The 23,676-nt window shown below is 40.8% G+C and overlaps 1 protein-coding gene across 2 annotated transcripts; it reads right to left on the bottom strand.

Annotated features, from left to right (window-relative positions):
* Positions 1-5,655: 5,655 nt before the first annotated feature.
* On the bottom strand, positions 5,656-23,399 carry WNT9B (Wnt family member 9B). Of its 2 annotated transcripts, none has more exons than XM_075176890.1 (4): positions 23,348-23,399; positions 10,867-11,123; positions 9,792-10,057; positions 5,656-8,036 (listed from the first exon to the last, which is right to left on the bottom strand). In XM_075176890.1, exons 1-4 carry the CDS (start codon positions 23,374-23,376, stop codon positions 7,578-7,580), a joined length of 1,011 nt encoding a protein of 336 aa, XP_075032991.1. In that variant the 5' UTR covers positions 23,377-23,399; the 3' UTR covers positions 5,656-7,577. The 2 variants fall into 2 exon arrangements, with proteins under 2 accessions (XP_075032991.1, XP_075032990.1); XM_075176889.1 differs by lacking the exon at positions 23,348-23,399 and adding an exon at positions 16,692-17,071.
* Positions 23,400-23,676: the final 277 nt, after the last annotated feature.

Genomic DNA, 23,676 nt, shown 5'->3' with positions numbered 1-23,676 from the left:
GGTGCACATACAAAATTAGAGACACACACAAACAGGGAGATAGAAACACACATGAGACTGGGACTGCCACTTACAGGGAAAGGGAAGAAACACTGGCACAGGCAGGGGAAGGTCAGAGAGGGTGGCGCAGAAGGGAAGGATAAACAGACTGGCACAGGAAGGTAAAGGGCAGAAAGGATGGAACAAACGGGAAGGACAGAGAGGCTGATGCAGACATGGGAAGGCCAGAGTGGCAGACGCAAATGGGAAGGGTGGAGAGGTGGTACACACAGGGGAAGGGCAGAGAGGCTGACACAGACAAGAGTAGGGAAGAAAGGCTGGCACAAATAGGGGAAGGAGAGCAACTGGCACACAGAGGGGTAGGGCAGAGATGCTGGAGCAGATAGTGAACAGATATAGACTGGTTATAGGGGATGTGTCCGAGCATGTACTCAAACCTGTTTAACCTGGACTGGAGACTAAGGTGAGAGTGGATTTAGTGTAGAGATATGTGAACTCTATGGGCCTGATTCATCAAAGCACGCATTCTGAACACAGTGTGCGTTTGTTTAAAAACACATGTAGATCAACTCTGCGTACTCCCGAATTCAACAAGGAGCGGATCTGAAGATATGTGTGCTGATGAATTCGGGTGTAGGTCTGCTCTGCCCTACTACACAAGACACTGCACGATACGTCCAATGTGGATTATATATTCACAAAAGAACACACAGAAAAAAAGTATTGAATTAATGTCACCTGTTAATAAAATAGGCATTAGTGATAACACAGTAAAAAAAATGTATATTCCCCCCCCCCCCCATGAAATACATTTATTAGTATGATTTGAATGTCTGCTGAACATAAAATACATTTTTACAGTTAATCTTAATCCTGATTGCAAACACATGTTATAGCATGCATACAAGACTGTCATTACTACTACTCAGGACTTTCACTAGCTCTGTAGCTGGAGCAAGAGATACGGCAGAAAAACAAGTAACTTTCAGATAATCGAAGCTGGATTCGGACATGGCTGCATGCGCTTGAGTTTGGAACGCTCTTACTGTAATGACTAAGGCCAAACGTCCCTTTCCCACCCCGGAAATCGTAGGCTGTAGTATGTGTCCTTTGCGTATGAAGACGGAGCGGACATGGCTACGCTTACTGGCATATGGTCCAGTTCTGAGTGATTTTGCACATGATACGCTCAAAATCGGCAGATACGTGCATTGATGAATCAGGCCCTATGAGATCTGGGGGTAAATGTATCATACTCCGGTTTGTACAAGTCGCCGAAAATCGGCGAGTTGACAGCTAAAATTTAAAGCGGCGCTGCCTTGTAAACGCAAGTTTCCCTTTACAAGGCAGCGCCGCTTTAAGTTTTAGCTGTCAACTCGCCGATTTCCGGCAACTTGTACAAACCAGAGTGTGATACATTTACCCCCTAGTGTGTGATAAAGATATTGCTCAAGTGATGTGATCACCGAAGAGGTAGAAAAATATGTGTTAGGATAGGTAATAATAAACAATGGTAGTTAGGAGACTTATATACAGAGTAATATTAAGTTACACAAGGTTATTCAAATATATTGAGTTACCTATCCTAAACATATAAGTTTTCTATCTCTTCAGTGATTGCAGCGCTTGAGCAATATCTTTTTAACACACGGGAAGGGCAGAGATGCTAGAGTAGTTGGGGTAGGGCAGTGATGCTGGTGTAGTCGGGTAGGGCAGAGATGCTGACGAAGACAGTGGACAGATATAGACTGGCACCAACAGAAAGGCATCATAGAAAAGTGGCAAGAAGATATGTCTCTATAAACTTACATTATTTGTCTTCAGTCACAGCTCCATGAGCAGGGCTGAGATGAAAAGAATCTAAGGCACCGTCCAGTGGATGAGTAGAGGTGGACATGCAGGAAATACAATAATTAATTTTTGGGGGAGGGCGCAAGGAGAATAGGTTTGGGAGGGGTATAGAGGGTGGTTAATGTTCTATTAAATGTATTTTAATTTGAAGTATTGTCAGTTGTAAGCGAATTCTGTCGGATGTGTGGCCCTATAGAACTGTTTGGAATATAAATATTGCACACCTAAATAGTGTATCTACAGTAAACCAATGGAAATGGAAATGTTGTGGACCTGGTAGACCACTAACCCAAATGGATGTACATGGTCAGCAACAATACTCAGGTAGGCTGTGCCATTTAAACAATGCTTAATTGATATTTAGGGGCCTTATGTGTGGCAAGAAAACATTCCTCACACCATTACACCACCAGCAGCCTGTTCCCTTAACAGAAGGCAGGATGGATTCACCATTGATTCATGTTTTTATGCTAAATTCTGACCCTACCATCTGCATGTTGCAGGAGAAATCGAGATTCGTTAGACCAGCAAATGTTTTTCCAATCTTACCCTGTCCAGTTTTGGTGAGCTTGTGCCCAATGTAGGCTCAGTTTACCATTCTTAGCTGATAGAAGTGGAACCCGGTGTTGTCTTCTGCTGCTATAGCCCGTGCACTACAAGGTTTGACGTGCTGTGCATTCAGAGTTGCACTTCTGCATACTACTGTTTTAACGCATGGTTATTTGAGTTACTGTCACCTTCCTGTCAGCTCCAATCAGTCTGGCAATTTTCCTCTAACCTCTCTCATTAAGGAACCTGATGTTTTGGTTTTTTTTTGCATCATTCTCTGTAAAGTCTATGTAGAGTCTATGTAGAGTCTGTTGTGCGTGAAAATCCCAAGAGATAAACAGTTTCTGAGATAATCAAACCACCATTTCTGACACCAACAATCATTTTACGGTCAAAGTCACTTAAATCTAATTTCTTCTCCATTCTGGGGAACCTATTGAGCATGTCTGCGTGCTTTTATGCATTAAGTTGCTGCCACATGATTGGATGATTAGATATTTGCATTAACAAGCAGATATACCTAATAAAGTGGCTACAGAGTGTATAAGTTTTATTTATATGACTCAACTATTTATTTCATTTATTTTTTTGCTTAAGTCATTCATAGTGAGTTATAAGGTTGTCATTCTCACCTGCAGTCGCCTCCAGGCCTATATAAATGGAGGTTAATTTGTGCAAGACTGTAAAGAATGAATATTGGACTCTTTGTGGTTAGGTTCGAAATAAATATAAGAACCGGGAAAGAACATTCTTCTAAATGATAGCTACCCTCCCCAGCCAAGAGGTGAATAGAGGATACCATATGGCCAGGTCCTTTTAGATTTTGGCAAATAGTGTCAGGTAATAAGCAGAATACAGAAGGAAACTCAACACTTACAATTAAAAAAAAAATCTTGATTAATGTTTAGATCGAGCACTTTTGATTTGGATATGTTGAACTTATATTTGTTTTTTCTTGTGTCGACTTCAAAGTGATGTAAACAGAAGCCATTGACAAAGATAGAGAGAGAGACACAGCAGGATTTTGATAGAGCACCATATGCCATAAAGGAAATTGCATCTAAATCCATATTTGTTTACATTTCAGCTCACTCTGTCAAATGCCTTTTTCCACATCGAGGGCTAGAACTGTCGAGAAGGTTCTTTAAAGTTGCATTTGAATGGTCATCACATTTGAAACCAAATTACCTCACATTTTTATTTTTAACTATCATCATCATCATCACCATTTATTTATATAGTGCCACTGATTCCGCAGCGCTGTACAGAGAACTCATTCATATCTGTCCCTGCCCCATTGGAGCTTAGAGTCTAAATTCCCTAATATAGACACACACTCACAGACAGACTTATACAGACAGACAGGTAGAGACTAGTATAGCAGCCAATTAACCTACTAGTATGTTTTTGGAGTGTGGGAGGAAACCGGAGCACCCGGAGGAAACCCACGCAAACACAGGGCGAACATACAAACTCCACACAGATAAAGCCATGGTCGGGAATTGAACTCATGACCCCAGTGCTGTGAGGCAGAAGTGCTACCACTACGACACCGTATACTCTTGTAGAATGCAAGGATATTTACATATTTATCCTAAGTCCCCAATAAGTAAGTGTTTTTGGCACTAATATATACATATATGTGGTTCCAAGTATTCAAGGAGCATGCAACAACTGGATTATTTTCCTTGATGATTTCTGTAACTTGCTGAAATTTGCTGAGACAACCAGAAAAACACTTTACCCATAAATAATAACATAATAAAATCAGTGTTCTCCCTGGAAAATGTTGCCAACTGATTGGCATTGAGAAGTAGCCTGATGTAGGCAGTTGTAATACTTTGCAATTCAATTGAAAAATGTAGGAGCCTATTGCCCAAACTTGCCAGGACTGGTCAGACTGGTGGTCCGTGGTCTAACACACACTGCTGGCTGTAGTGCTCACATAGTGCCTGTTCTAAAACAATGTTTTATTTTATTATTCTATTATAATAGGAGTCTGTTTGGCTCCAAGAGCCAGATGGCAAGTAAAAACAGCCAGGTGGAGCACCCGGGAAATAGGTGCTGGAGAGAACACTGTATACACTATAGTTATTATTCAGTTATTATTATATTCATAATGGTGGTGGCCCTAGAAACAATAGTAGGCAGCTGCTGTTTCTAGCACCTATTTAAATTATGTGTGTTATTTTTGACTAGTCTAGGGGGTATATTTACTAAACTGCGGGTTTGAAAAAGTGGAGATGTTGCCAATAGCAATCAATCAGATTCTAGTTCTCATTTATTTAGTACATTCTACAAAATGACAGCTAGAATCTGATTGGTTGCTATAAGCAACATCCCTTTTTCAAACCCGCAGTTAAGTAAATATAGCCCTAGAACTTTATCCATGAATGGCTGTTAAATGGACAATGTCCTGTCAATACAACCGAAAAGATATAAATGTATAGATTCTGCACAATATTACGTATTCTAACATCTAATTTTGTTCTGTAAAATTATGTTTTCTACCATTTTTCATTCTATTTTTGTCACCAGAATCGTTATTTGAAGTGAACGGGATAGAACTACCTGCAGTCAATAAGATCATGAAATAATCTCAGGTGCTGCAAACATTTATAAAGTGATGCCTGTGCTGATGCAGTGACCTATCCACTGGTGTAATTGTGATACATGAAATGGAAGTTGCTTAATTAATTTATTTTTTTATTTACAAATAGAAAGCAGATTTTTATTTTTTACTGATTGACAGCAGTGCGCTGTGAGAATATTGTGTGTATTTCTTCATATGCGTGATTGTGAAGGACTTGGCTGCATGTGACAGGGGTAGTGTCATGATGGAAGGAGGATTTAGGCAAGCAGGAATTTGACTGCACAGAGCACCTGTCAAACTGATGATGAATATTATGATGTCAATGGACCGTTCATACATCCAATGCATTTTAGTTTATAGATGATTTATCAGTTTACCTTTACGTATAATGGCAACTCTCTGTGAAGTTCTTATGTAAAGGGTACATTGAAAATAAACGCCTTAATATGCTGGCCCTGTATATTCTAATACAATCCTGGTACTAGATGGGTTTGATATATAGAAATATAGTGGATAACTACAGAAAATATTTTATTTTCATTCTTTCAGCTCTAAAGTAAATGATTTGTGCCTGCAGGTATTTCAGGCGTTATCTCATGATTTGTCCCATACACAATGTTTAGTTGAACAATGACAAACAAAAAAAGAGTCATACAAAGTAATTTACAAAAATTCAGTTTATATCTGAGCAGTATATAAACAGATTAGAAGTGCAGTGTCTCCTATGTACATAGTGGCAAAAATATAAATATTTATTGAATAACCAATATCTATATACATCTCTCTATAGTAGGCAAGAAGTGGCTTCATGCCACGGTTATACTGCAGTTTTAAATAACTTAAATATCCACAGATTTGCTTTCTTTTAATTGCACGAGGTAGAAAGTAAGGGCCTTGTACTTTTGCATTTTGCATTATATAGGATAAGGCCCTATGCTTGTTATGGCTGCATCCCGATTACAGCAGACAAGAAAACTACAATTGAAAACAACAATGCAAATATTTTAAATAATTTTAGCATATTATATTCCAAATAGAATAATAATTTGTGACTCTCTTGATGCTTTTATTTACTATTCACCAGGCTGTGATTTCTCATATTTCCAGCATTGTGTCTTTGTTTATTGCAGTATAGGATATGTTTCTGTTGTGAAATTATTATCCTGACAATCCCGGGATTCCATGTTCTTAGAGCGGAACATTTTACTGCTTTGACGTGCTCTTTTGACATAATGACTTCCTATTGGTCTATGGAAAAGATCTTTTGATAGTGAAATAAACTAGCCATAACTTTAACATGACAACAAATTGTTCCTCTTGCTAGAAAGAAAGAAAAATCTGTTTATCCATCGCCAGTAGTCATTCTATTGATAGAAAAATAAATTGTAGACTCTGTTTACATCCGTACCCTTGACATCACTTTATAGATCATTATTGTTATAGTCTTTATAGTCTTTATATACACTTTATAGTCCTTTTGTTTAATTTTTGGCTGTGGCACATAAGCCTAGCTTTTGGGATGCTCCTGCTTACACAATAGTCACTAGTTCTTTGATTGTGATTCAACCACTTGAGCTGAAGCAGACAGTGATTTTAAATCTGGTCTGTTTGTGACCACCATTGAGGACCATTGGTAATGACTGTAACTTGTTGTAGTAAGATGTCATGTTACTGGAATTCCACACTATTGATTGGACAGATTATAGAATGGATCAGCGCAAAGTATAGAGCTTAATAGGTCATCTCTAATTAGACAATCTATAATATTCAGTATATCAGAGGTTCTCAAACCTATACTCAGGATTCACCAACAGTGCATGTTTGTGAATCTCCTACCAGGTGCAGAGGTGAATGTGTTAAATTCATTGAACCAGTTTTAATACACCTGTACAAAGTTATTTTTACAATATACTCTTTCACATCTTGGCAGACAGAGATTTAGTTTACAAAACATGAATGTGGTATGTCCAAAATTGACACCATGCACCTGAGGTTCCTGGGTGGTGATCCAAAAAACATGCAGGATTGGTCTATTTATATAGATTATTGGACTATATCCCAGATTGGTTTATACCAGGCCTGTCCAACCTGCGGCCCTCCAGGTGTTGTGAAACTACAAGTCCCAGCATGCCCTTCCAGCTATCAACTGGTTGTCTACCAGCAAAGCATGCTGGGGCTTGTAGTTTCACAACACCTGGAGGGCCGCAGGTTGGACAGGCCTGGTTTATACTGTAGTACAGTAAAGTGATTTAAAAAAAATGTTTATGATTTATTTAAAATGGCAAAATCCTGGATGTAAAGCATGCCAATTATAATAGTCATCAGGTGCTGATTATTTTTCATGTGGGATATATATCTTTTTATACTGTTAATTGAAAATATAATATATCATGGAATGATATTTACTCCATTGAAGAATGAAGCATTGTGGTCTGTAGGTCCTAGGTTTTCAGCATTACAGGGGTTCTTCTGAGTCATATGTAGTGTGTCGCTTTCTAAAGTGTGGACGCTTGATAACAGTCTGGTCTGCTGGAAGCTGAGAAACCAAGGTAGTCTGTATTTTTCCCTCTGCTTCACATTGATGTCATTGTTTGCAGGTGTAGGTGTCCTGCTGCTGTACACACTTCTGACACTCCACATGGCAGCACCAATGCACTTGACAATGGCAGGAAAAAGTGACCATCCGACTCTGAGTGTTGTATCCTCTTCCGCAGCACAGACTGTCACAAGTGGTCTCCCGAGAACATACTCTCCCTGCAGTGCCAGGAGAAAAACGGCTGGCACGACAGAAGCTAGGAGAATCCTCTAAATAAACCAGGTCACTAGAGCGTGGGGAGCGGCCAGCAAAGGAATGTCCAAGAGACTCGTGGCCCCCAACTGCCTCATTGGTGGCTCCCAGGACTTTTAGCGCATTGTCATATTTGGCTTTAAGCAAAGCTCCTGTTTCATGGAAGGGGGATAGCTGTTTCCAGCAGGTACGAACTGCACATGAACCAGATACTCCGTGACACTTACATGTGGTCTTTAATCCACTCTTTACAGCCTGGGGATAAACAGAATTGTACATATATTAAGTGGCAGAATCATAGCATGTACAAAATCATTTTAAACTTCGTGTATGAATAAGTTTAAATTATTGTTTTCAGTTTTAAGGATCTGTTCCTAGAAGATATTGTGACTGATAATGGTCCTGTTTCAATATAGACTAAAAGTGTTAATACGTGTTGTGATTCTAACTGTAATTTAGGTTACCTGATGGCCACAGATCACTGCGTTAGTGGCCCATAAAATGGCAATACTCACTGCAATTTCCAATCAGTATTTTTAAGATGTTGATTTGCGTGAGTTGGAAAATTCTACACTGACTGAATCTGTCCATGTGCACAGAAATCATTCTGCCATGAGTACAGTGCCACATGAGATCCCAGCACTGAATAGCCAGATGTTTCAGATTTAGCTACACATGTATGTGGCCAAATCAGACATTGATCCAGCCACTCAGCCTTGAGAGCTTTGTATGAGCACCTTAACTACACAGTACAACTTCTCTTATTCTTGTAGCTATCGGTTTTAAACCTGTGTGTATGAAAAACAGCCACACTTCTCTTATTCTAGATGCTGTCATCCAGTTGCATAATCCTTTAAAGCATACCTTGTACATGAATAAATCTGTATTATTCTATATTTCTACAGCTTTTAAGTTTGTTTACATTCCAGTTTTCAAACATTTTAGATATTTTGATAATGTTGTGGCTTTTAATATAGAGTATCTGTACAGTAACACTTATCTCGATATGTATAGCTGATTCAATACCATGAATCTTATTTTATTGTTGTTAAAACAGTTTTCTGATTTTGATAACCCCATCCCTTCAAGGTAACTTGTATATCAGTTTGATGGGGGTCAAACACCTCCTACAATTACTGAAAGGTAACAGCTTCCATTTATATCTAAGAATAGCAAAGTGCTCTAAGTGATGGAGGGCTGGACCTATCCTGAGCATTCAATCTTATAGGACAGAAGGTGTGTACTGATTGCGCCACATGATTGGATGGATTGGTACCTGTCCTGTTAGGTAATACATTCACTTCAACATTTTATTATGCTCCAATGATAGGCTGCATTTGTGTATTACTGAAATAACAGGCTGCATTCATGTCTTAGTGATAGCACAAGTTTTTGATAAATTGATGCGGTTGCGTTTGTGCCTTAGTTATATCCGCTAATGTTATCCATATGTTGTATTTGTGTCATTGTGATATTAATGGTTACTAGTGAATGAATAGATGCATTGCCATGAATGTCACAGAGTTCCAAATATGACTGTCTCCTTTATATGTAGGTGACAAGCGCACTTTTAGTTTTAAGAATTAAAGTGAGGCAAATGGCTTCAGCTGCCACATTGAGGATGGGTAGATTTTAGTTCTCGGTGTTATGTGTCCTTGTTTATTCATTGACTACGGAAATCTATGTCATCAATGGGGGAAACTTCTTTGATAGCAGTACTACTACAGCAGGAACTACTATTGTCCGCTTCATGTTAATGAGTTGTATTACAAAATGTTGCTATGGGTCCCCATTGTTATGCCCTGATGACATCTGTACACAAACCTAAAGAGATATTTGGCAGATGTGTTTGATGCATTGGTAGCTTAATTAAAATGAAAAGAACAATTATAAATCAATATTTAATTTCCCACAGATGGATGAAAGTTTACACCCTGCCACATGTTAATTATCAAATTCAATGTATGTATTATCTGACATGGGGTGCTTGGGTACTTGAATACTTCTTACCCTTATCCCAGCATTGGTGTTATGCAGATCCACCTTGGCTCTTGTATCTCTCTCTCCTCTTCTCTGGCCCAAGAAGTTTTGCAGAAAGCGGGTACTATGTCGTAGGTTATCCCCGCAGACTCCCCACTGCCATGCCCGCTGGCTTTCTAGCCCAGGAGAGTCATCACATGTACAGCGTTCCATTTTACCTCCACTGCAAGCCTTAGCCAGCGAGTGTGTTAGAGCAGCAGAGGACACTGCATACAGGAATGCTGTCTCTTTAAATCCTGCAGAAGAGAGTGCTTATTGTTACTGCCACTGACAACCAGTGATTGTGCTGATACGTGGACCTATGTGTACAACCACTAACATGCTGTGTCATGTCTAAGCTAAACTAAAATACCTCCTGGCATTTAAAAAAAGTAAAAAGTACACTTCTCAAACAAAAACTATGATCGATATAATGGATATTTTTTATCATTGCAATACAATGTTTTCATTATACTTAATATAAATGTGTTTATTAAGAATTCTTTTTTTAGGATTTTTTGATGACTTTTAAAGAGGTATAAAATAATTGTATGCACTAGTTAGTTGGCTTTTTGGGGGAAACCTTTATTAATATAGCAAGTAGAGTCAATAAAATACATTACATTAGTGATGTTCATTTGAAGGGATTCACTGTCATAATAGTTTAGAGCTCAATCACTTAATTTGACAGGAATCAGTATTTGGGAGGTTGTGGGAAAAGTGGCACGCAATTGTACAGCTGGGTATTTGCTCCCGTCGACCATTCCCCTTTAGAAATCTCCCACATCTAAGTTGCTGTGAAATACATCCATTAGGCTGAATGTTGGGGAGGTGGGGAAACCATTTAAGTTTTCAGACGATTATGAGTTAAATATATCTCACCAGCTTCTACAAGCTTCAAAGGAGTAGAGATTGCAGTGACAACGTGCACCGTTATCCTAAATTATTGTTTGTCTATTTTACGTTCTTATTGTTTGTAACGAGAAATATAGCCGGTGCAGCTAATGGGCATTTAAAAATACTGCCATCAGGACGACTTTGATTGTGTTTGGTGTAGATGCCTCACCTCTTTTCAAGAGACTCCCTCTTCCCTGTAGACTGCAGTTCCAACGCTCACTGCGCAGCTGGTATTGACACTCTAGCATGCCCAGTCGTACAGCTTCTTTTAGGGCTTCTGCCAGCCCCGGCTCCTTCCGGCACAATCTCCTTTGTCGTCGAGTGAGGGGCAACAGATCACACTGTTTAAGGTGGGCTCGGTTGTGAGTACTACCAGTCGCAGGAGAAGATGAAGAATAGTGTGAAAGTGATTCCTTGCTAGTTAGTCTGTGGAAAGTCACAAAAAAGAGGATCATTAAATTGAATGATACCATATACATACCTACCCGAAATGGAAGCAGTCATTTTATGGTTTAAATTAATATATGACTAAACCATATCAATTTACTGGAAGCTAGTAACATCACAGAGGCATAAGGCAAAATATGCATAATTACTCCGTGATGTTACTAACTTGCTGATAATTTATGGGCAGCATATTGGTTTGGCCACAAAGCTGTTGCCTCCATTGAGCTTAGGTAACAGGTGCCCTTTAAAAATTGTTCTAATTAATATTTTTGTTAATAGACACATATGATGTCTAAAACATTGTATTAGAAAGAAAACAAATGGTACATTCAGCTCAGACGTAGTTCAACAACATTTACTATTATGTCTGCTTGTTGCATTTTTAGCCATTTCCATTTCACAAACCTCAGAATCCCTGGGTATGACACTAAATCCAAGTAAATTGATAGGTTGAAAATTGGTTCACCTCACAAAATAGCTGCCTTCACTATACGATACCAACAGATATATATAAAGTGCAATGGATATCACTCTGCTGGAATTATTAAATATTTAAGAGATTACCAGGATTCCTATCGGTAGCGGTGGCAAGAGGGTTTATAAAATATCAGGAAATAGGCATATGTGCTCAAAAATTCCGTTATATGTACCATATAGTGAGTGAGCCACAATATCACATGGCATATCTTATTTCTTAGTAGTTAAATTGGCATTTATTTTATATTTACATAAATGAAGCAGAGGCTGTTGATCTAACCACTGTAGAAACTGTAGTATGTGCAATGACTAGAATATGAAATCTGAATAATGTAAACATTGAACAGATCATTTTGGCCAATGTCTACATATAAGCATTTCTGTGGAATTCGGGAAGAAGGGAGCGCTGTGTCACGCTACAACAGCTCCCACAACTGTCTCTGCAGAAATTAATACCTCTCTAAAAATTGGCCTTAAAACAAAGGTTTGGTCTTTATCCACTGGCTGGGTTCCAAATTTGAGCTAATGAATACATAATTACATGGCTGTTACATGGCTAATCTGGCTAGAGTAGGTATTAGTGAGAATTTGATTGTAGCACCAAATTACTGGTTTGCCAAGCTACTGGTACTACTAGCCACTGACATTGGTTAGGATGTGGGCTACTTTATTGCTCTGTTTCCTTTACAATCCTTTGTAATCCAGTGGTCTTTGTTGTGTCTATGTGATATTTAGAATAGTTAGAACCAATGATACTTCTTAGTTGAGTGATCTGGAAATATAAAGAGTACAGAGCTTAATCAAATAAGCATTTCGCCCAGAAGAGCTGCAATGCAAATCTGTTCTACTCAGTGCAAACATGCACAATGGATTTTTCTTAATAAGTTCATTTTTTTATAACTGCCATTTACAGATTGCTTATAAACAAAGGCGAATAGGCGTGAATTAACCCCCTAAAATAATTTGTTGTGGAATATGGTCAATTCTCTAAATTTCCAAGCATAAATAGTAACAGTCCGCCATATCAGTTTTACATTGCAGTAGGTACTTGTCACCATGCAGTTCCTTCAATTGATCAGCACTAAAGTCACTATCTAAAAGACAAAAAGCATATAGGAGTGCAACCCTATAAGTGTAACAGATACAAACAATGCACTATATGAATCTGAAACATAAGACACCTACAAGGTATATACTTAAGTCATAACAAACAGTCATCCAGTCTCTTGAGACATAGCCGAATCATTCTTTAGGCAACCTAGGCTCCTGTTTAGGGCCAAGTGAGCACTAAGGGGCACAGATTACCCTAATGCATTTTTATGTTTTTGGGGACGCAATCTAGTATGGTGTCTAAGGCCCCAAGGAGTCTTAGTCCACCTACGATGTATACTTGTATCCAACAGGACACCAAAAAGCAGCTCCCTAATCTGTACAATACCCTATAAGTGTGTGCACTTGAAGAAGGGATGTATATATATATATATATATATATATATATATATATATATATATATATTTATCCCTAAGTCATACCAGATACCAATATGTGCAGATGTACTAGAAAACTAATGTTTTTGTGGACTGGTTTCAAACATTTAGCTACACACATTGGTGTCTTGTGTGATATACGTTCATACACCCATTCCTTCCTCATGTGCACACAGATACAGGTCATGATATACACAAAAGAGCTGATTTTTTTGAGTTCGGTTGGATGAGAGTTGGTGTACTTTGGTGGAGTTATGAGGACACGGAAGTGATAATTAGAAACTAGGTGACTATACACTATGACTTAATTTAATACCTTGTGTGTTCATTTAGATTTTTTTATGTTGCCTTACTCGTTTCTACTACATTTGGGTTGGGCTCCTGCGTGCTTTATCTCTTCCAGATTGCTCATCTTAAAGGAACAGTGACAAGTAATCCAAACTGTACCCCCACAATCCCTGATCGTCTCAAGCATGAAGAGTTCACCCAAAGCTTCATATTACCCAATGAAAAACACACCTTTATGCATGTCATACACACACACACACACACACACACCTCTCTCTCTGTGTGTATATATATATATATATATATATATATATATATATATATATATTAATATCTCAGGTGACCTCCTGCAGGTATGTCTGTTCGGGAGTGTTAGTTCTACTTTATTTCCACCTATTTTTTGTCCCTCCATACACAAAGAAAGGACCAATCAGAACCTCATAGGTTACATTTCTTAACCAAGACACGGACACTGAGCACACTGAGCTTCAGAATGAATTGTATTTGTCAGTAAAATCTGGATACTGTCACCAGTAGGTACATTACTGTTGCTATTCTTAAAATGTTCGGATTTAATATACAAATTTTCTACATGTCTCAAAACAGTAATATGTATATAAGATGACAACCTTTGAGATGGGATATAGCTAAGGATAAATATGATGGCTCAACAACAAATTATTAAAAATAATATCCAATAACATATTTGGAGCAACAATTTACGTCATGCCCATGACTTTTTCTAAATGTTATCTTTTTTAAATATAAAATTAGTCTCATGATTAACACACTATATCAAGAACTTGGATTGTTTATATAAACGTACCTTACTTAGAATAATCCATGCTCTGATCAATCGGATCAATTGTACTCAAGTTTATTTTTTTCAGTGAAAACTGTCAGTTTTCCCTTATTCTAGGTCGGATTGGTTATTTTCTTTCTAAACTTAAAATACAAGTTATCCCTTCAGAGCATTAGAATTGTCCTTCTTAATTCTCAATTAATATGGATCATAGAAATGATGCTGCTTATGTATTATCTCCAACACTAAGGGGGTGAATTACTGAAGCGCTTAACTTTCAGCAGTTTTGCGGCTCCAAGTTCGCCTCCATCCTGTCCATCAGGAGTGGGGGAAAGAAAAACAACTTTTTTTCAATCTGATTGTTAATGATGTGATTTTGGATCCACCAAGCTCCCGAATATTTAGTATTTTGCTTTAGTAAGTTACCCATAAGTACATTTTATAGGTAAGGAAAGCTCAGTGAAGTTTTTGCCATGCGTCCTCATTCACAGATACACACATTTTGTATATAGTTAGATTATGCGTCTATCTGGTCTTTCCTCCCGTCACCTGCCGTTTACCCATATAATGTGATCTTATGAATGTAAATATTTGGAGAAATATCTTCATTTCAAGGACTCTGAGCTCAGCACAAATCACCACACACAAATAGAGAGAGAGAGAGAGAGAGAGACGTGTTCTACATAGGGAGGGGAAAGAACTGTCTGTGAGAAAACAGGAAAGGGAAATCTCTGTGATAGAAGTGTGAGAAAAGATGATGAAAAATATGTATTTACCAAGTTGCTTTAACCCCTTAAGTATACTTTTAAGCAATCTAAAATATAGGAATATTTAATGGTGTTAGATTTGTATAAATATTTTTGTGTCTTTTTGTCTGTATATTTATCTGTGTGTATGTGGTGTGTATATATTTTTTTATTATCAAAGAAAAAGAGGAATGTCTAAATAAGGGATTTTGTTTTGTTTTTCTTGAAAAAATTAGAGATTATCCCTCATGGCCTATAGGATAGAGCAGCATTTATAATACATAATCTAAAAAGAGGAGCTATGTGTGGTATGAATTGGGGTGGAATTAGGTAAATATAGCACAGTATTGTTATAATCACAAATATTATAACATGATTAAAGACTAATTCAATCACAAAACATATAGAACTTTTAATTTATAATGATTTTATTTATTATTTTAAGACCTGTAAATTTATCTTCCTTAGAATTTTTAAGGAACATTTTGGAATTACTTTACTATGAGTTCTAAATAGAGTAATGCATTTTGCATGTTTTACGCCAAACTTGTGAAGGTGACATTCTAAAACAATTTCCTAATTTAAATACAATTTAGAAAAGACTTTCTTTATCTAAACAGTTTGCATTAAAATGTATACCATTCAGACCTGAATTGTATAGGTCATTCAAGAAGTGGCTTGCCATACCATAAATCTATACCATATTATATCACACACAATAACTATGTGTGTGTATGTGTATATACATTATATATATATATATATATATATATATAGATAGATATACACATATACATACATATTTTGTAGTAAATTCTTACCCACAATATACTGTATGTGTGTTACAAAAATAATGTATGTACCTGTCATACATTATTTAAATGTATCAGTATATTAATTTAAAATCGTTATTTTGTAACATCAAGATTACTGATTCTAATAGTTCTTACATTCTAATAAAACAAGCCGGAAATTCTTACAAATATATTGATTACATTTGTATTTTAAAGGAATATATTTGATCATGTTCTTCAAAAACATTTAACCTGTTGTCGTCACTCTATAACAACTGCATTTTAGTTTTAGAATTTATGTCGGGCTCAGCGCAGTGTAATTATAAATATATTAATCCCGTTATATGTCATGTGATGAAGATGAAAGGAAGGGGGATAATCTCTTAACTACGAAAATCATGTTATTTTTTTAATAACCTTTTCGACTTGTTTGATCGCAACCATAAAATAGATGAATCATGACAGCAGATAACGTGTATGCAGAGGATATTGGAGGAATTGGAGGGTAATCGATAGGCAGGAGAATAAAACGTTAAGATAAATTGGATAGTAACAAGCGGCTCTGTCCCAAGATGTTGTGGAACTGAAGTAACCAGCATGCCCAGCCAGTGCTTTCTTGGACTTGTAGTTCCACAAGATCTGACAAGCAGCAGGTATTATGAGTATGTAGAAAACCTGAGCTCTTTTTCCCAGCATTATATTTCAATTTCTCTTCTAATTTCATTAATCGCATTTCTGACAGTTAACAGTGCCTGCATTTGCTGCAGTTTTTAATGATCGTTAAACCCAAAGTAAGTTATTAATAAGCAAAAGACTAGTACACTGCAGTTTGATGCATATACTGCATAAAGCCCGAAAAATTGTCAATACATTTTAAATAATATTACTGGAGAGAATTCCTAAAGCAGATGAATATAAATAGGTGAGTGTAAGGAGGATAGGTAAAACTGACCCAAAGTAGGAATCCACAGGCTGCAGCAGAAGGATGACGGACAGTAGGTGCAGGCACAGGACGGCCAGGGGTAGGTGGAGGCCGGTTGGCATGGTGCAGACACAGCTCTGCTCCTCATCTCTCTCCCTGCAGCTGGTCACTGGCCAGCAGCTCACTCTTGCAGAGTTTAAAGGGACAGGACACACCTTGTCGTTGATTGGATGGGAACTGACAAACTCTCACCCTGGCTGGCTGTCCTGTCAAGGTGTGTAGGGAAAGGGTGGAGCTTGCACTTCACCTCGAGCAGCCTTAGATCCTGAGAGTGAGTGAGAAGCGATGTTTCTTGTTGCTGTAGAGATGTTAATATTTTACTCTATAACAAACATCGTGCAACATTATTTTAATGAAATAATGGTCGATGAATTGTCCTTGATAACAAGATTTCATCTAAACATAAATATAAGGGGCCTGATTCATTAAGGAACACATCTGGCGGGTTTTGTGGATAATACGATAATTGTCTCTGCGCATGCCCAGAAACGGGAGATGCGAAATGGAAACCATTAGAATCCATTGCGCAAGCTGAGATAATCTGTTGCATATGGGAAGCATCTGTCAAATTTAAGTGAAACTCCATCGCAATTGCGAAGTTGTTTGACCACTTGAGTAAAAAGGGATGGATATGGGAGGGGAATGGGCGGGGAGTGGGCGGAGATCATAAATAAGTTGAGAAGAGTAGGCGTTCCCTCTGTCCGTGTAGGATAGTTAAGTAGAATGTTGTCTTAACTCCTTGCTCAAACTTAATGCAGCTCAGGGTCATGTTTAAATCCAAAACAGCTAGCTAAAGCAACAATTAAACTGTTCAAAAAGCATCGTTCGTTTACAACACTCGCAACTAATTATGCACAACATACATACATCTTAATACACTTCACTTTTTTTTTTATTTTTTGTTTTCAAATTTATTTGTGATATATATGAAACATTAAACATTATGTACATTTTTTTTAAAAGCCACCCCTTTTAAGTCACAACCATCATTGTAGCAAATTGCAATGTAAAGTGGTTAATGTGTCAACAGGTAGGTGCTGATATTTGGGGTTTTGGTTAAACTCGGAACTGCCGGAATGCCGGAATGAGTCAGCTTAACATAGCGCCCTCTGCTGCTTGGTGTGTCTTGATTATAGCTTGCTGTGTTTTCTATGCCTGTATAGTGCATTTTGTAATGCTACACAGATATGTTCTCTGGAATGTGTGGAACAACTAGTACACATATTATAATATTGCATATATATATATATATATATGAGATCCCACCTATATATTCCAGTTATCTGTTCTACCTGCCTTAAAGTATGCCAGAATGGATTGCTGAGTGCATTCCCCATCTGTTCCGGCAGCCGGAATGGAGCGCAGAGTGCATTCCCCATATATTCCGTCAGCCAGAATGGAGCGCAGAGTGCATTCCCCATCCATTCCGGCAGCCGGAATGGAGCGCAGAGTGCATTCCCCATCCATTCCGCCAGCCAGAATGGAGCGCAGAGTGCATTCACCATCCATTCCGGCAGCCGGAATGGAGCACAAAGTGCATTCCCCATCCATTCCGGCAGCCAGAATGGAGCGCAGAGTGCATTCCCCATCCATTCCAGCAGCCGGAATGGAGCGTAGAGTGTATTCCCCATATATTCCGGCAGCCAAAATGGATTGCTGAGTGCGTTCCCCATCCATTCCTGCAGCCGGAATGGAGCGCAGAGTGCATTCCCCATCCATTCTGGCAGCCAAAATGGATTGCTGAGTGCATTCCCCATCCATTCCTGCAGCCGGAATGGAGCACAGAGTGCATTCCCCATCCATTCTGGCAGCCAAAATGGATTGCTGAGTGCATTCCCCATCCATTCCTGTAGCCCGAATGGAGCGCAGAGTGCATTCCCCATCCATTCCAGCAGCCAAAATCGATTGCTGAGTGCACTCCCCATCCATTCCTGCAGCCGGAATGGAGCGCAGAGTGCATTTCCCATCCATTTCGCCAGCCAGAATGGAGCGCAGAGTGCATTCCCATCCATTCTGGCAGCCAAAATGGAGCGCAGAGTGCATTCCCCATCCATTTCGGCAGCCGGAATGGAGCGCAGAGTGTATTCCCCATATATTCCGGCAGCCAAAATGGATTGCTGAGTGCATTCCCCATCCATTCCTGCAGCCGGAATGGAGCGCAGAGTGCATTCCCCATCCATTCCAGCAGCCGGAATGGAGCGTAGAGTGTATTCCCCATATATTCCGGCAGCCAAAATGGATTGCTGAGTGCGTTCCCCATCCATTCCTGCAGCCGGAATGGAGCGCAGAGTGCATTCCCCATCCATTCTGGCAGCCAAAATGGATTGCTGAGTGCATTCCCCATCCATTCCTGCAGCCGGAATGGAGCACAGAGTGCATTCCCCATCCATTCTGGCAGCCAAAATGGATTGCTGAGTGCATTCCCCATCCATTCCTGTAGCCCGAATGGAGCGCAGAGTGCATTCCCCATCCATTCCAGCAGCCAAAATCGATTGCTGAGTGCACTCCCCATCCATTCCTGCAGCCGGAATGGAGCGCAGAGTGCATTTCCCATCCATTTCGCCAGCCAGAATGGAGCGCAGAGTGCATTCCCATCCATTCCGGCAGCCAAAATGGAGCGCAGAGTGCATTCCCCATCCATTTCGGCAGCCGGAATGGAGCGCAGAGTGTATTCCCCATATATTCCGGCAGCCAAAATGGATTGCTGAGTGCATTCCCCATCCATTCCTGCAGCCGGAATGGAGCGCAGAGTGCATTCCCCATCCATTCCAGCAGCCGGAATGGAGCGTAGAGTGTATTCCCCATATATTCCGGCAGCCAAAATGGATTGCTGAGTGCGTTCCCCATCCATTCCTGCAGCCGGAATGGAGCGCAGAGTGCATTCCCCATCCATTCTGGCAGCCAAAATGGATTGCTGAGTGCATTCCCCATCCATTCCTGCAGCCGGAATGGAGCACAGAGTGCATTCCCCATCCATTCTGGCAGCCAAAATGGATTGCTGAGTGCATTCCCCATCCATTCCTGTAGCCCGAATGGAGCGCAGAGTGCATTCCCCATCCATTCCAGCAGCCAAAATCGATTGCTGAGTGCACTCCCCATCCATTCCTGCAGCCGGAATGGAGCGCAGAGTGCATTTCCCATCCATTTCGCCAGCCAGAATGGAGCGCAGAGTGCATTCCCATCCATTCCGGCAGCCAAAATGGAGCGCAGAGTGCATTCCCCATCCATTTCGGCAGCCGGAATGGAGCGCAGAGTGTATTCCCCATATATTCCGGCAGCCAAAATGGATTGCTGAGTGCATTCCCCATCCATTCCTGCAGCCGGAATGGAGCGCAGAGTGCATTCCCCATCCATTCCAGCAGCCGGAATGGAGCGTAGAGTGTATTCCCCATATATTCCGGCAGCCAAAATGGATTGCTGAGTGCGTTCCCCATCCATTCCTGCAGCCGGAATGGAGCGCAGAGTGCATTCCCCATCCATTCTGGCAGCCAAAATGGATTGCTGAGTGCATTCCCCATCCATTCCTGCAGCCGGAATGGAGCACAGAGTGCATTCCCCATCCATTCTGGCAGCCAAAATGGATTGCTGAGTGCATTCCCCATCCATTCCTGCAGCCGGAATGGAGCACAGAGTGCATTCCCCATCCATTCTGGCAGCCAAAATGGATTGCTGAGTGCATTCCCCATCCATTCCTGTAGCCCGAATGGAGCGCAGAGTGCATTCCCCATCCATTCCAGCAGCCAAAATCGATTGCTGAGTGCACTCCCCATCCATTCCTGCAGCCGGAATGGAGCGCAGAGTGCATTTCCCATCCATTTCGCCAGCCAGAATGGAGCGCAGAGTGCATTCCCATCCATTCCGGCAGCCAAAATGGAGCGCAGAGTGCATTCCCCATCCATTTCGGCAGCCGGAATGGAGCGCAGAGTGTATTCCCCATATATTCCGGCAGCCAAAATGGATTGCTGAGTGCATTCCCCATCCATTCCTGCAGCCGGAATGGAGCGCAGAGTGCATTCCCCATCCATTCTGGGAGCGAAAATGGATTGCTGAGTGCATTCCCCTTGCATTCCTGCAGCCAGAATGGAGCGCAGAGTGCATTCCCCATCCATTCCGCCAGCCAGAATGGAGCGCAGAGTGCATTCCCCATCCATTCCGGCAGCCAGAATGGAGCGCAGAGTGCATTCCCCATCCATTGCGGCAGCCAAAATGGATTGCTGAGTGCATTCCCCTTGCATTCCTGCAGCCAGAATGGAGCGCAGAGTGCATTCCCCATCCATTCCGCCAGCCAGAATGGAGCGCAGAGTGCATTCCCCATCCATTCCGGCAGCCAGAATGGAGCGCAGAGTGCATTCCCCATCCATTCCGGCAGCCAGAATGGAGCGCAGAGTGCATTCCCCATCCATTCCGGCAGCCGGAATGGAGTGCAGAGTGCTTTCCTCATCCATTCTGGCAGCCAAAATGGATTGCTGAGTGCATTCCCCATGCATTCCTGCAGCTGGAATGGAGCGCAGAGTGCATTCCCCATCCATTCTGGCAGCCAAAATGGATTGCTGAGTGCATTCCCCATCCATTCCTGCAGCCGGAATGGAGCGCAGAGTGCATTCCCCATCCATTCCGGCAGCCAGAATGGAGCGCAGAGTGCATTCTCCATCCATTTTGGCAGCCGGAATGGAGCGCAGAGTGTATTCCCCATATATTCCGGCAGCCAAAATGGATTGCTGAGTGCATTCCCCATCCATTCCGGCAGCCGGAATGGGGCTTGGAATACCCTAACCATCCATTCCGGCAGCCGGAATGGGGCTTAGAATACCCTAACCATCCATTCTGGCAGCCGGAATGGGGCTTAGAATACCCTAACCATCCATTCCGGCAGCCGGAATGGGGCTTAGAATACCCTAACCATCCATTCCGGCAGCCGGAATGGATGGCTAAGGTACTGACAAATCCAGTCCAGCAGCCGGCATAAGATTGTAAAATATTTTATATGTAGCTGTAATATTAAACATTGTGTCCTTTTCAAAACAAACAACCTCTTTTTATTTACAACCACAATTGTAATAAATCGCAATGTAAAGGGGCTGATATGTCAACAGTTCGTTGCTAGTGTTTGGAACAAAACATCTTAAAACTATGTTACTAATAATATGCAAAAAAAATAAATATATGAGATTTAAACGGATGATTTGTGCAAACTCAGACCAAGCGTAGTCTTACACCATGAACACTTTGGACAGCCACATAAATATGGCAAGGAAATGTATTGATCCCATAGAGGCAAGATGGTTGGTGAGGATTTGAACTCAGGTTTGCACTGTTGCAAGGTGGATTGTCTAACTGCTACACCAATGTGCAAGTGCTGAATACAATATGTGAATAAAATAAAATAGACTGAAAAGTGGAGCAGCAAATTCTGTCATAACAAGCTTTTTTCATGATTAAATTTTAATGAAGCTTGATAGCTCAGAGTTGGTTACTGATTCTGGGATGCCTCTCAGTTTAATATTGTTTCGGCGGGATCGATTTTCACTGTCTGCCATCTTATCCGCCATCACCAGTACTTGAGATTCAAGTTTCTCATGGGAAGAGATGAGGTCATTGTGATGGCACCAATTCCTCCATCTTGTCCTCTGTATGAGAGGTTCTGCCGCCCAGAGCCGTCACTTGCATATTAATTTCTCGCAATGAGGAGCTAATTCGGTCTTGAAAGAGGTGAACATCCGCTGCAGAGTTCTAGCGGTAATCGAACCATCCAGGTTTACTTGTGGTTATGAAGCGGTAGGGGAAGATGAGACACTTGCTGATGACGGAGTTTCCACCTCTTCCGTGGCTCTATGCTTGGAGACAGCTCCAGAAGATAAGGCAGGTTTGGGTTTGAAAAATGTAACTGTCGCTGCCTTCTTAGAGGCCTTGATTTTCTTAGGAGCCATCTTGACCTGCAAATTAAAATTGGCTATAAGAAAGATCTCAGAGAGGTATCAGATCCTTGAGCGGGACCGGATTAGCACAATGAAGATATGTCCCATTATATCTCAATCAAGTAAAATATGTTGCATTCAGAGGGATGGAGGTATGGGTGTGAAACATAGCTGACAATAAGGTATTTGACATCTCAGCTGGTTGTGCCTTACGCCACTTGGATATTATTGGGCAGAGGTAGTATTGAAACTGTGTGCTGCGTAAATCTTTATAACATGACCCAGGCGAACTGCAGTGTTTGTACCTTTCTATTCGATAGAACACAACGAAATAGGCAGAAAGCGCAACGGGACACCGCCCAATGTTATGAGGCAGAGCTTTTAATCTTCCACTTCCTGCTTGCTCTATATCTTCGATCCTGCCTGATGTTAAGCCAAAGATCTGATAAAAACTTGCAGTGGGATTTGAGAATGTTAACTTAGTGCTAATAGTAATTCCCCACAAGGTGGCAGCAAAGCCTCAGTTATAATACTGTGTGCCTCCCAATAATAGAAAGGAATGACAGGCAGCTCAGTCAAGCGTAAAATATAGATACACCCCAGTACTGAATATATTTGGGACAATTATCAGTGCTGCACAAAGGAGCCAACCAGAGTCTCAGCGCTGGAGCCTACATCAGCAGTATCACACTTAAGGGCTGTTTTGCTCACCTCCGCAGTGACGTGGACAAGCTCACCATAAATAAAGGTGCTATGGCGCGATGGGTACAGCGAGGTGCTGTGTGGCAGCTTGGTCATAGGCGTGCAACAGCATATAGCCTGGTAGTACGCGGTGGTCCGGAGCTCTATTCATTAGTCAAATAAAATAGAGGAGGCTTCCAACTGAAGGGACAAGGTCTCCTGGGGAAGTGGACCCTTTTAGCTACTTCTCAAGCGGCGAGAGCCCCTGTATAAAGGACCTTTAAGGGCTGCAGGAGCGGAGCTGATGGACGAGCCGTCCTGCTAGTAAGACTGTCAGGCCACGCCCCCTCATGATTAAA

This window comes from Mixophyes fleayi, chromosome 6, assembly GCF_038048845.1.
Source record: "Mixophyes fleayi isolate aMixFle1 chromosome 6, aMixFle1.hap1, whole genome shotgun sequence".
Classification (NCBI taxonomy): Eukaryota; Metazoa; Chordata; class Amphibia; order Anura; family Limnodynastidae; genus Mixophyes; species Mixophyes fleayi.
Note: the sequence above shows the minus strand (reverse complement) of the source record. Positions and strands in the feature narration are given on the sequence as shown.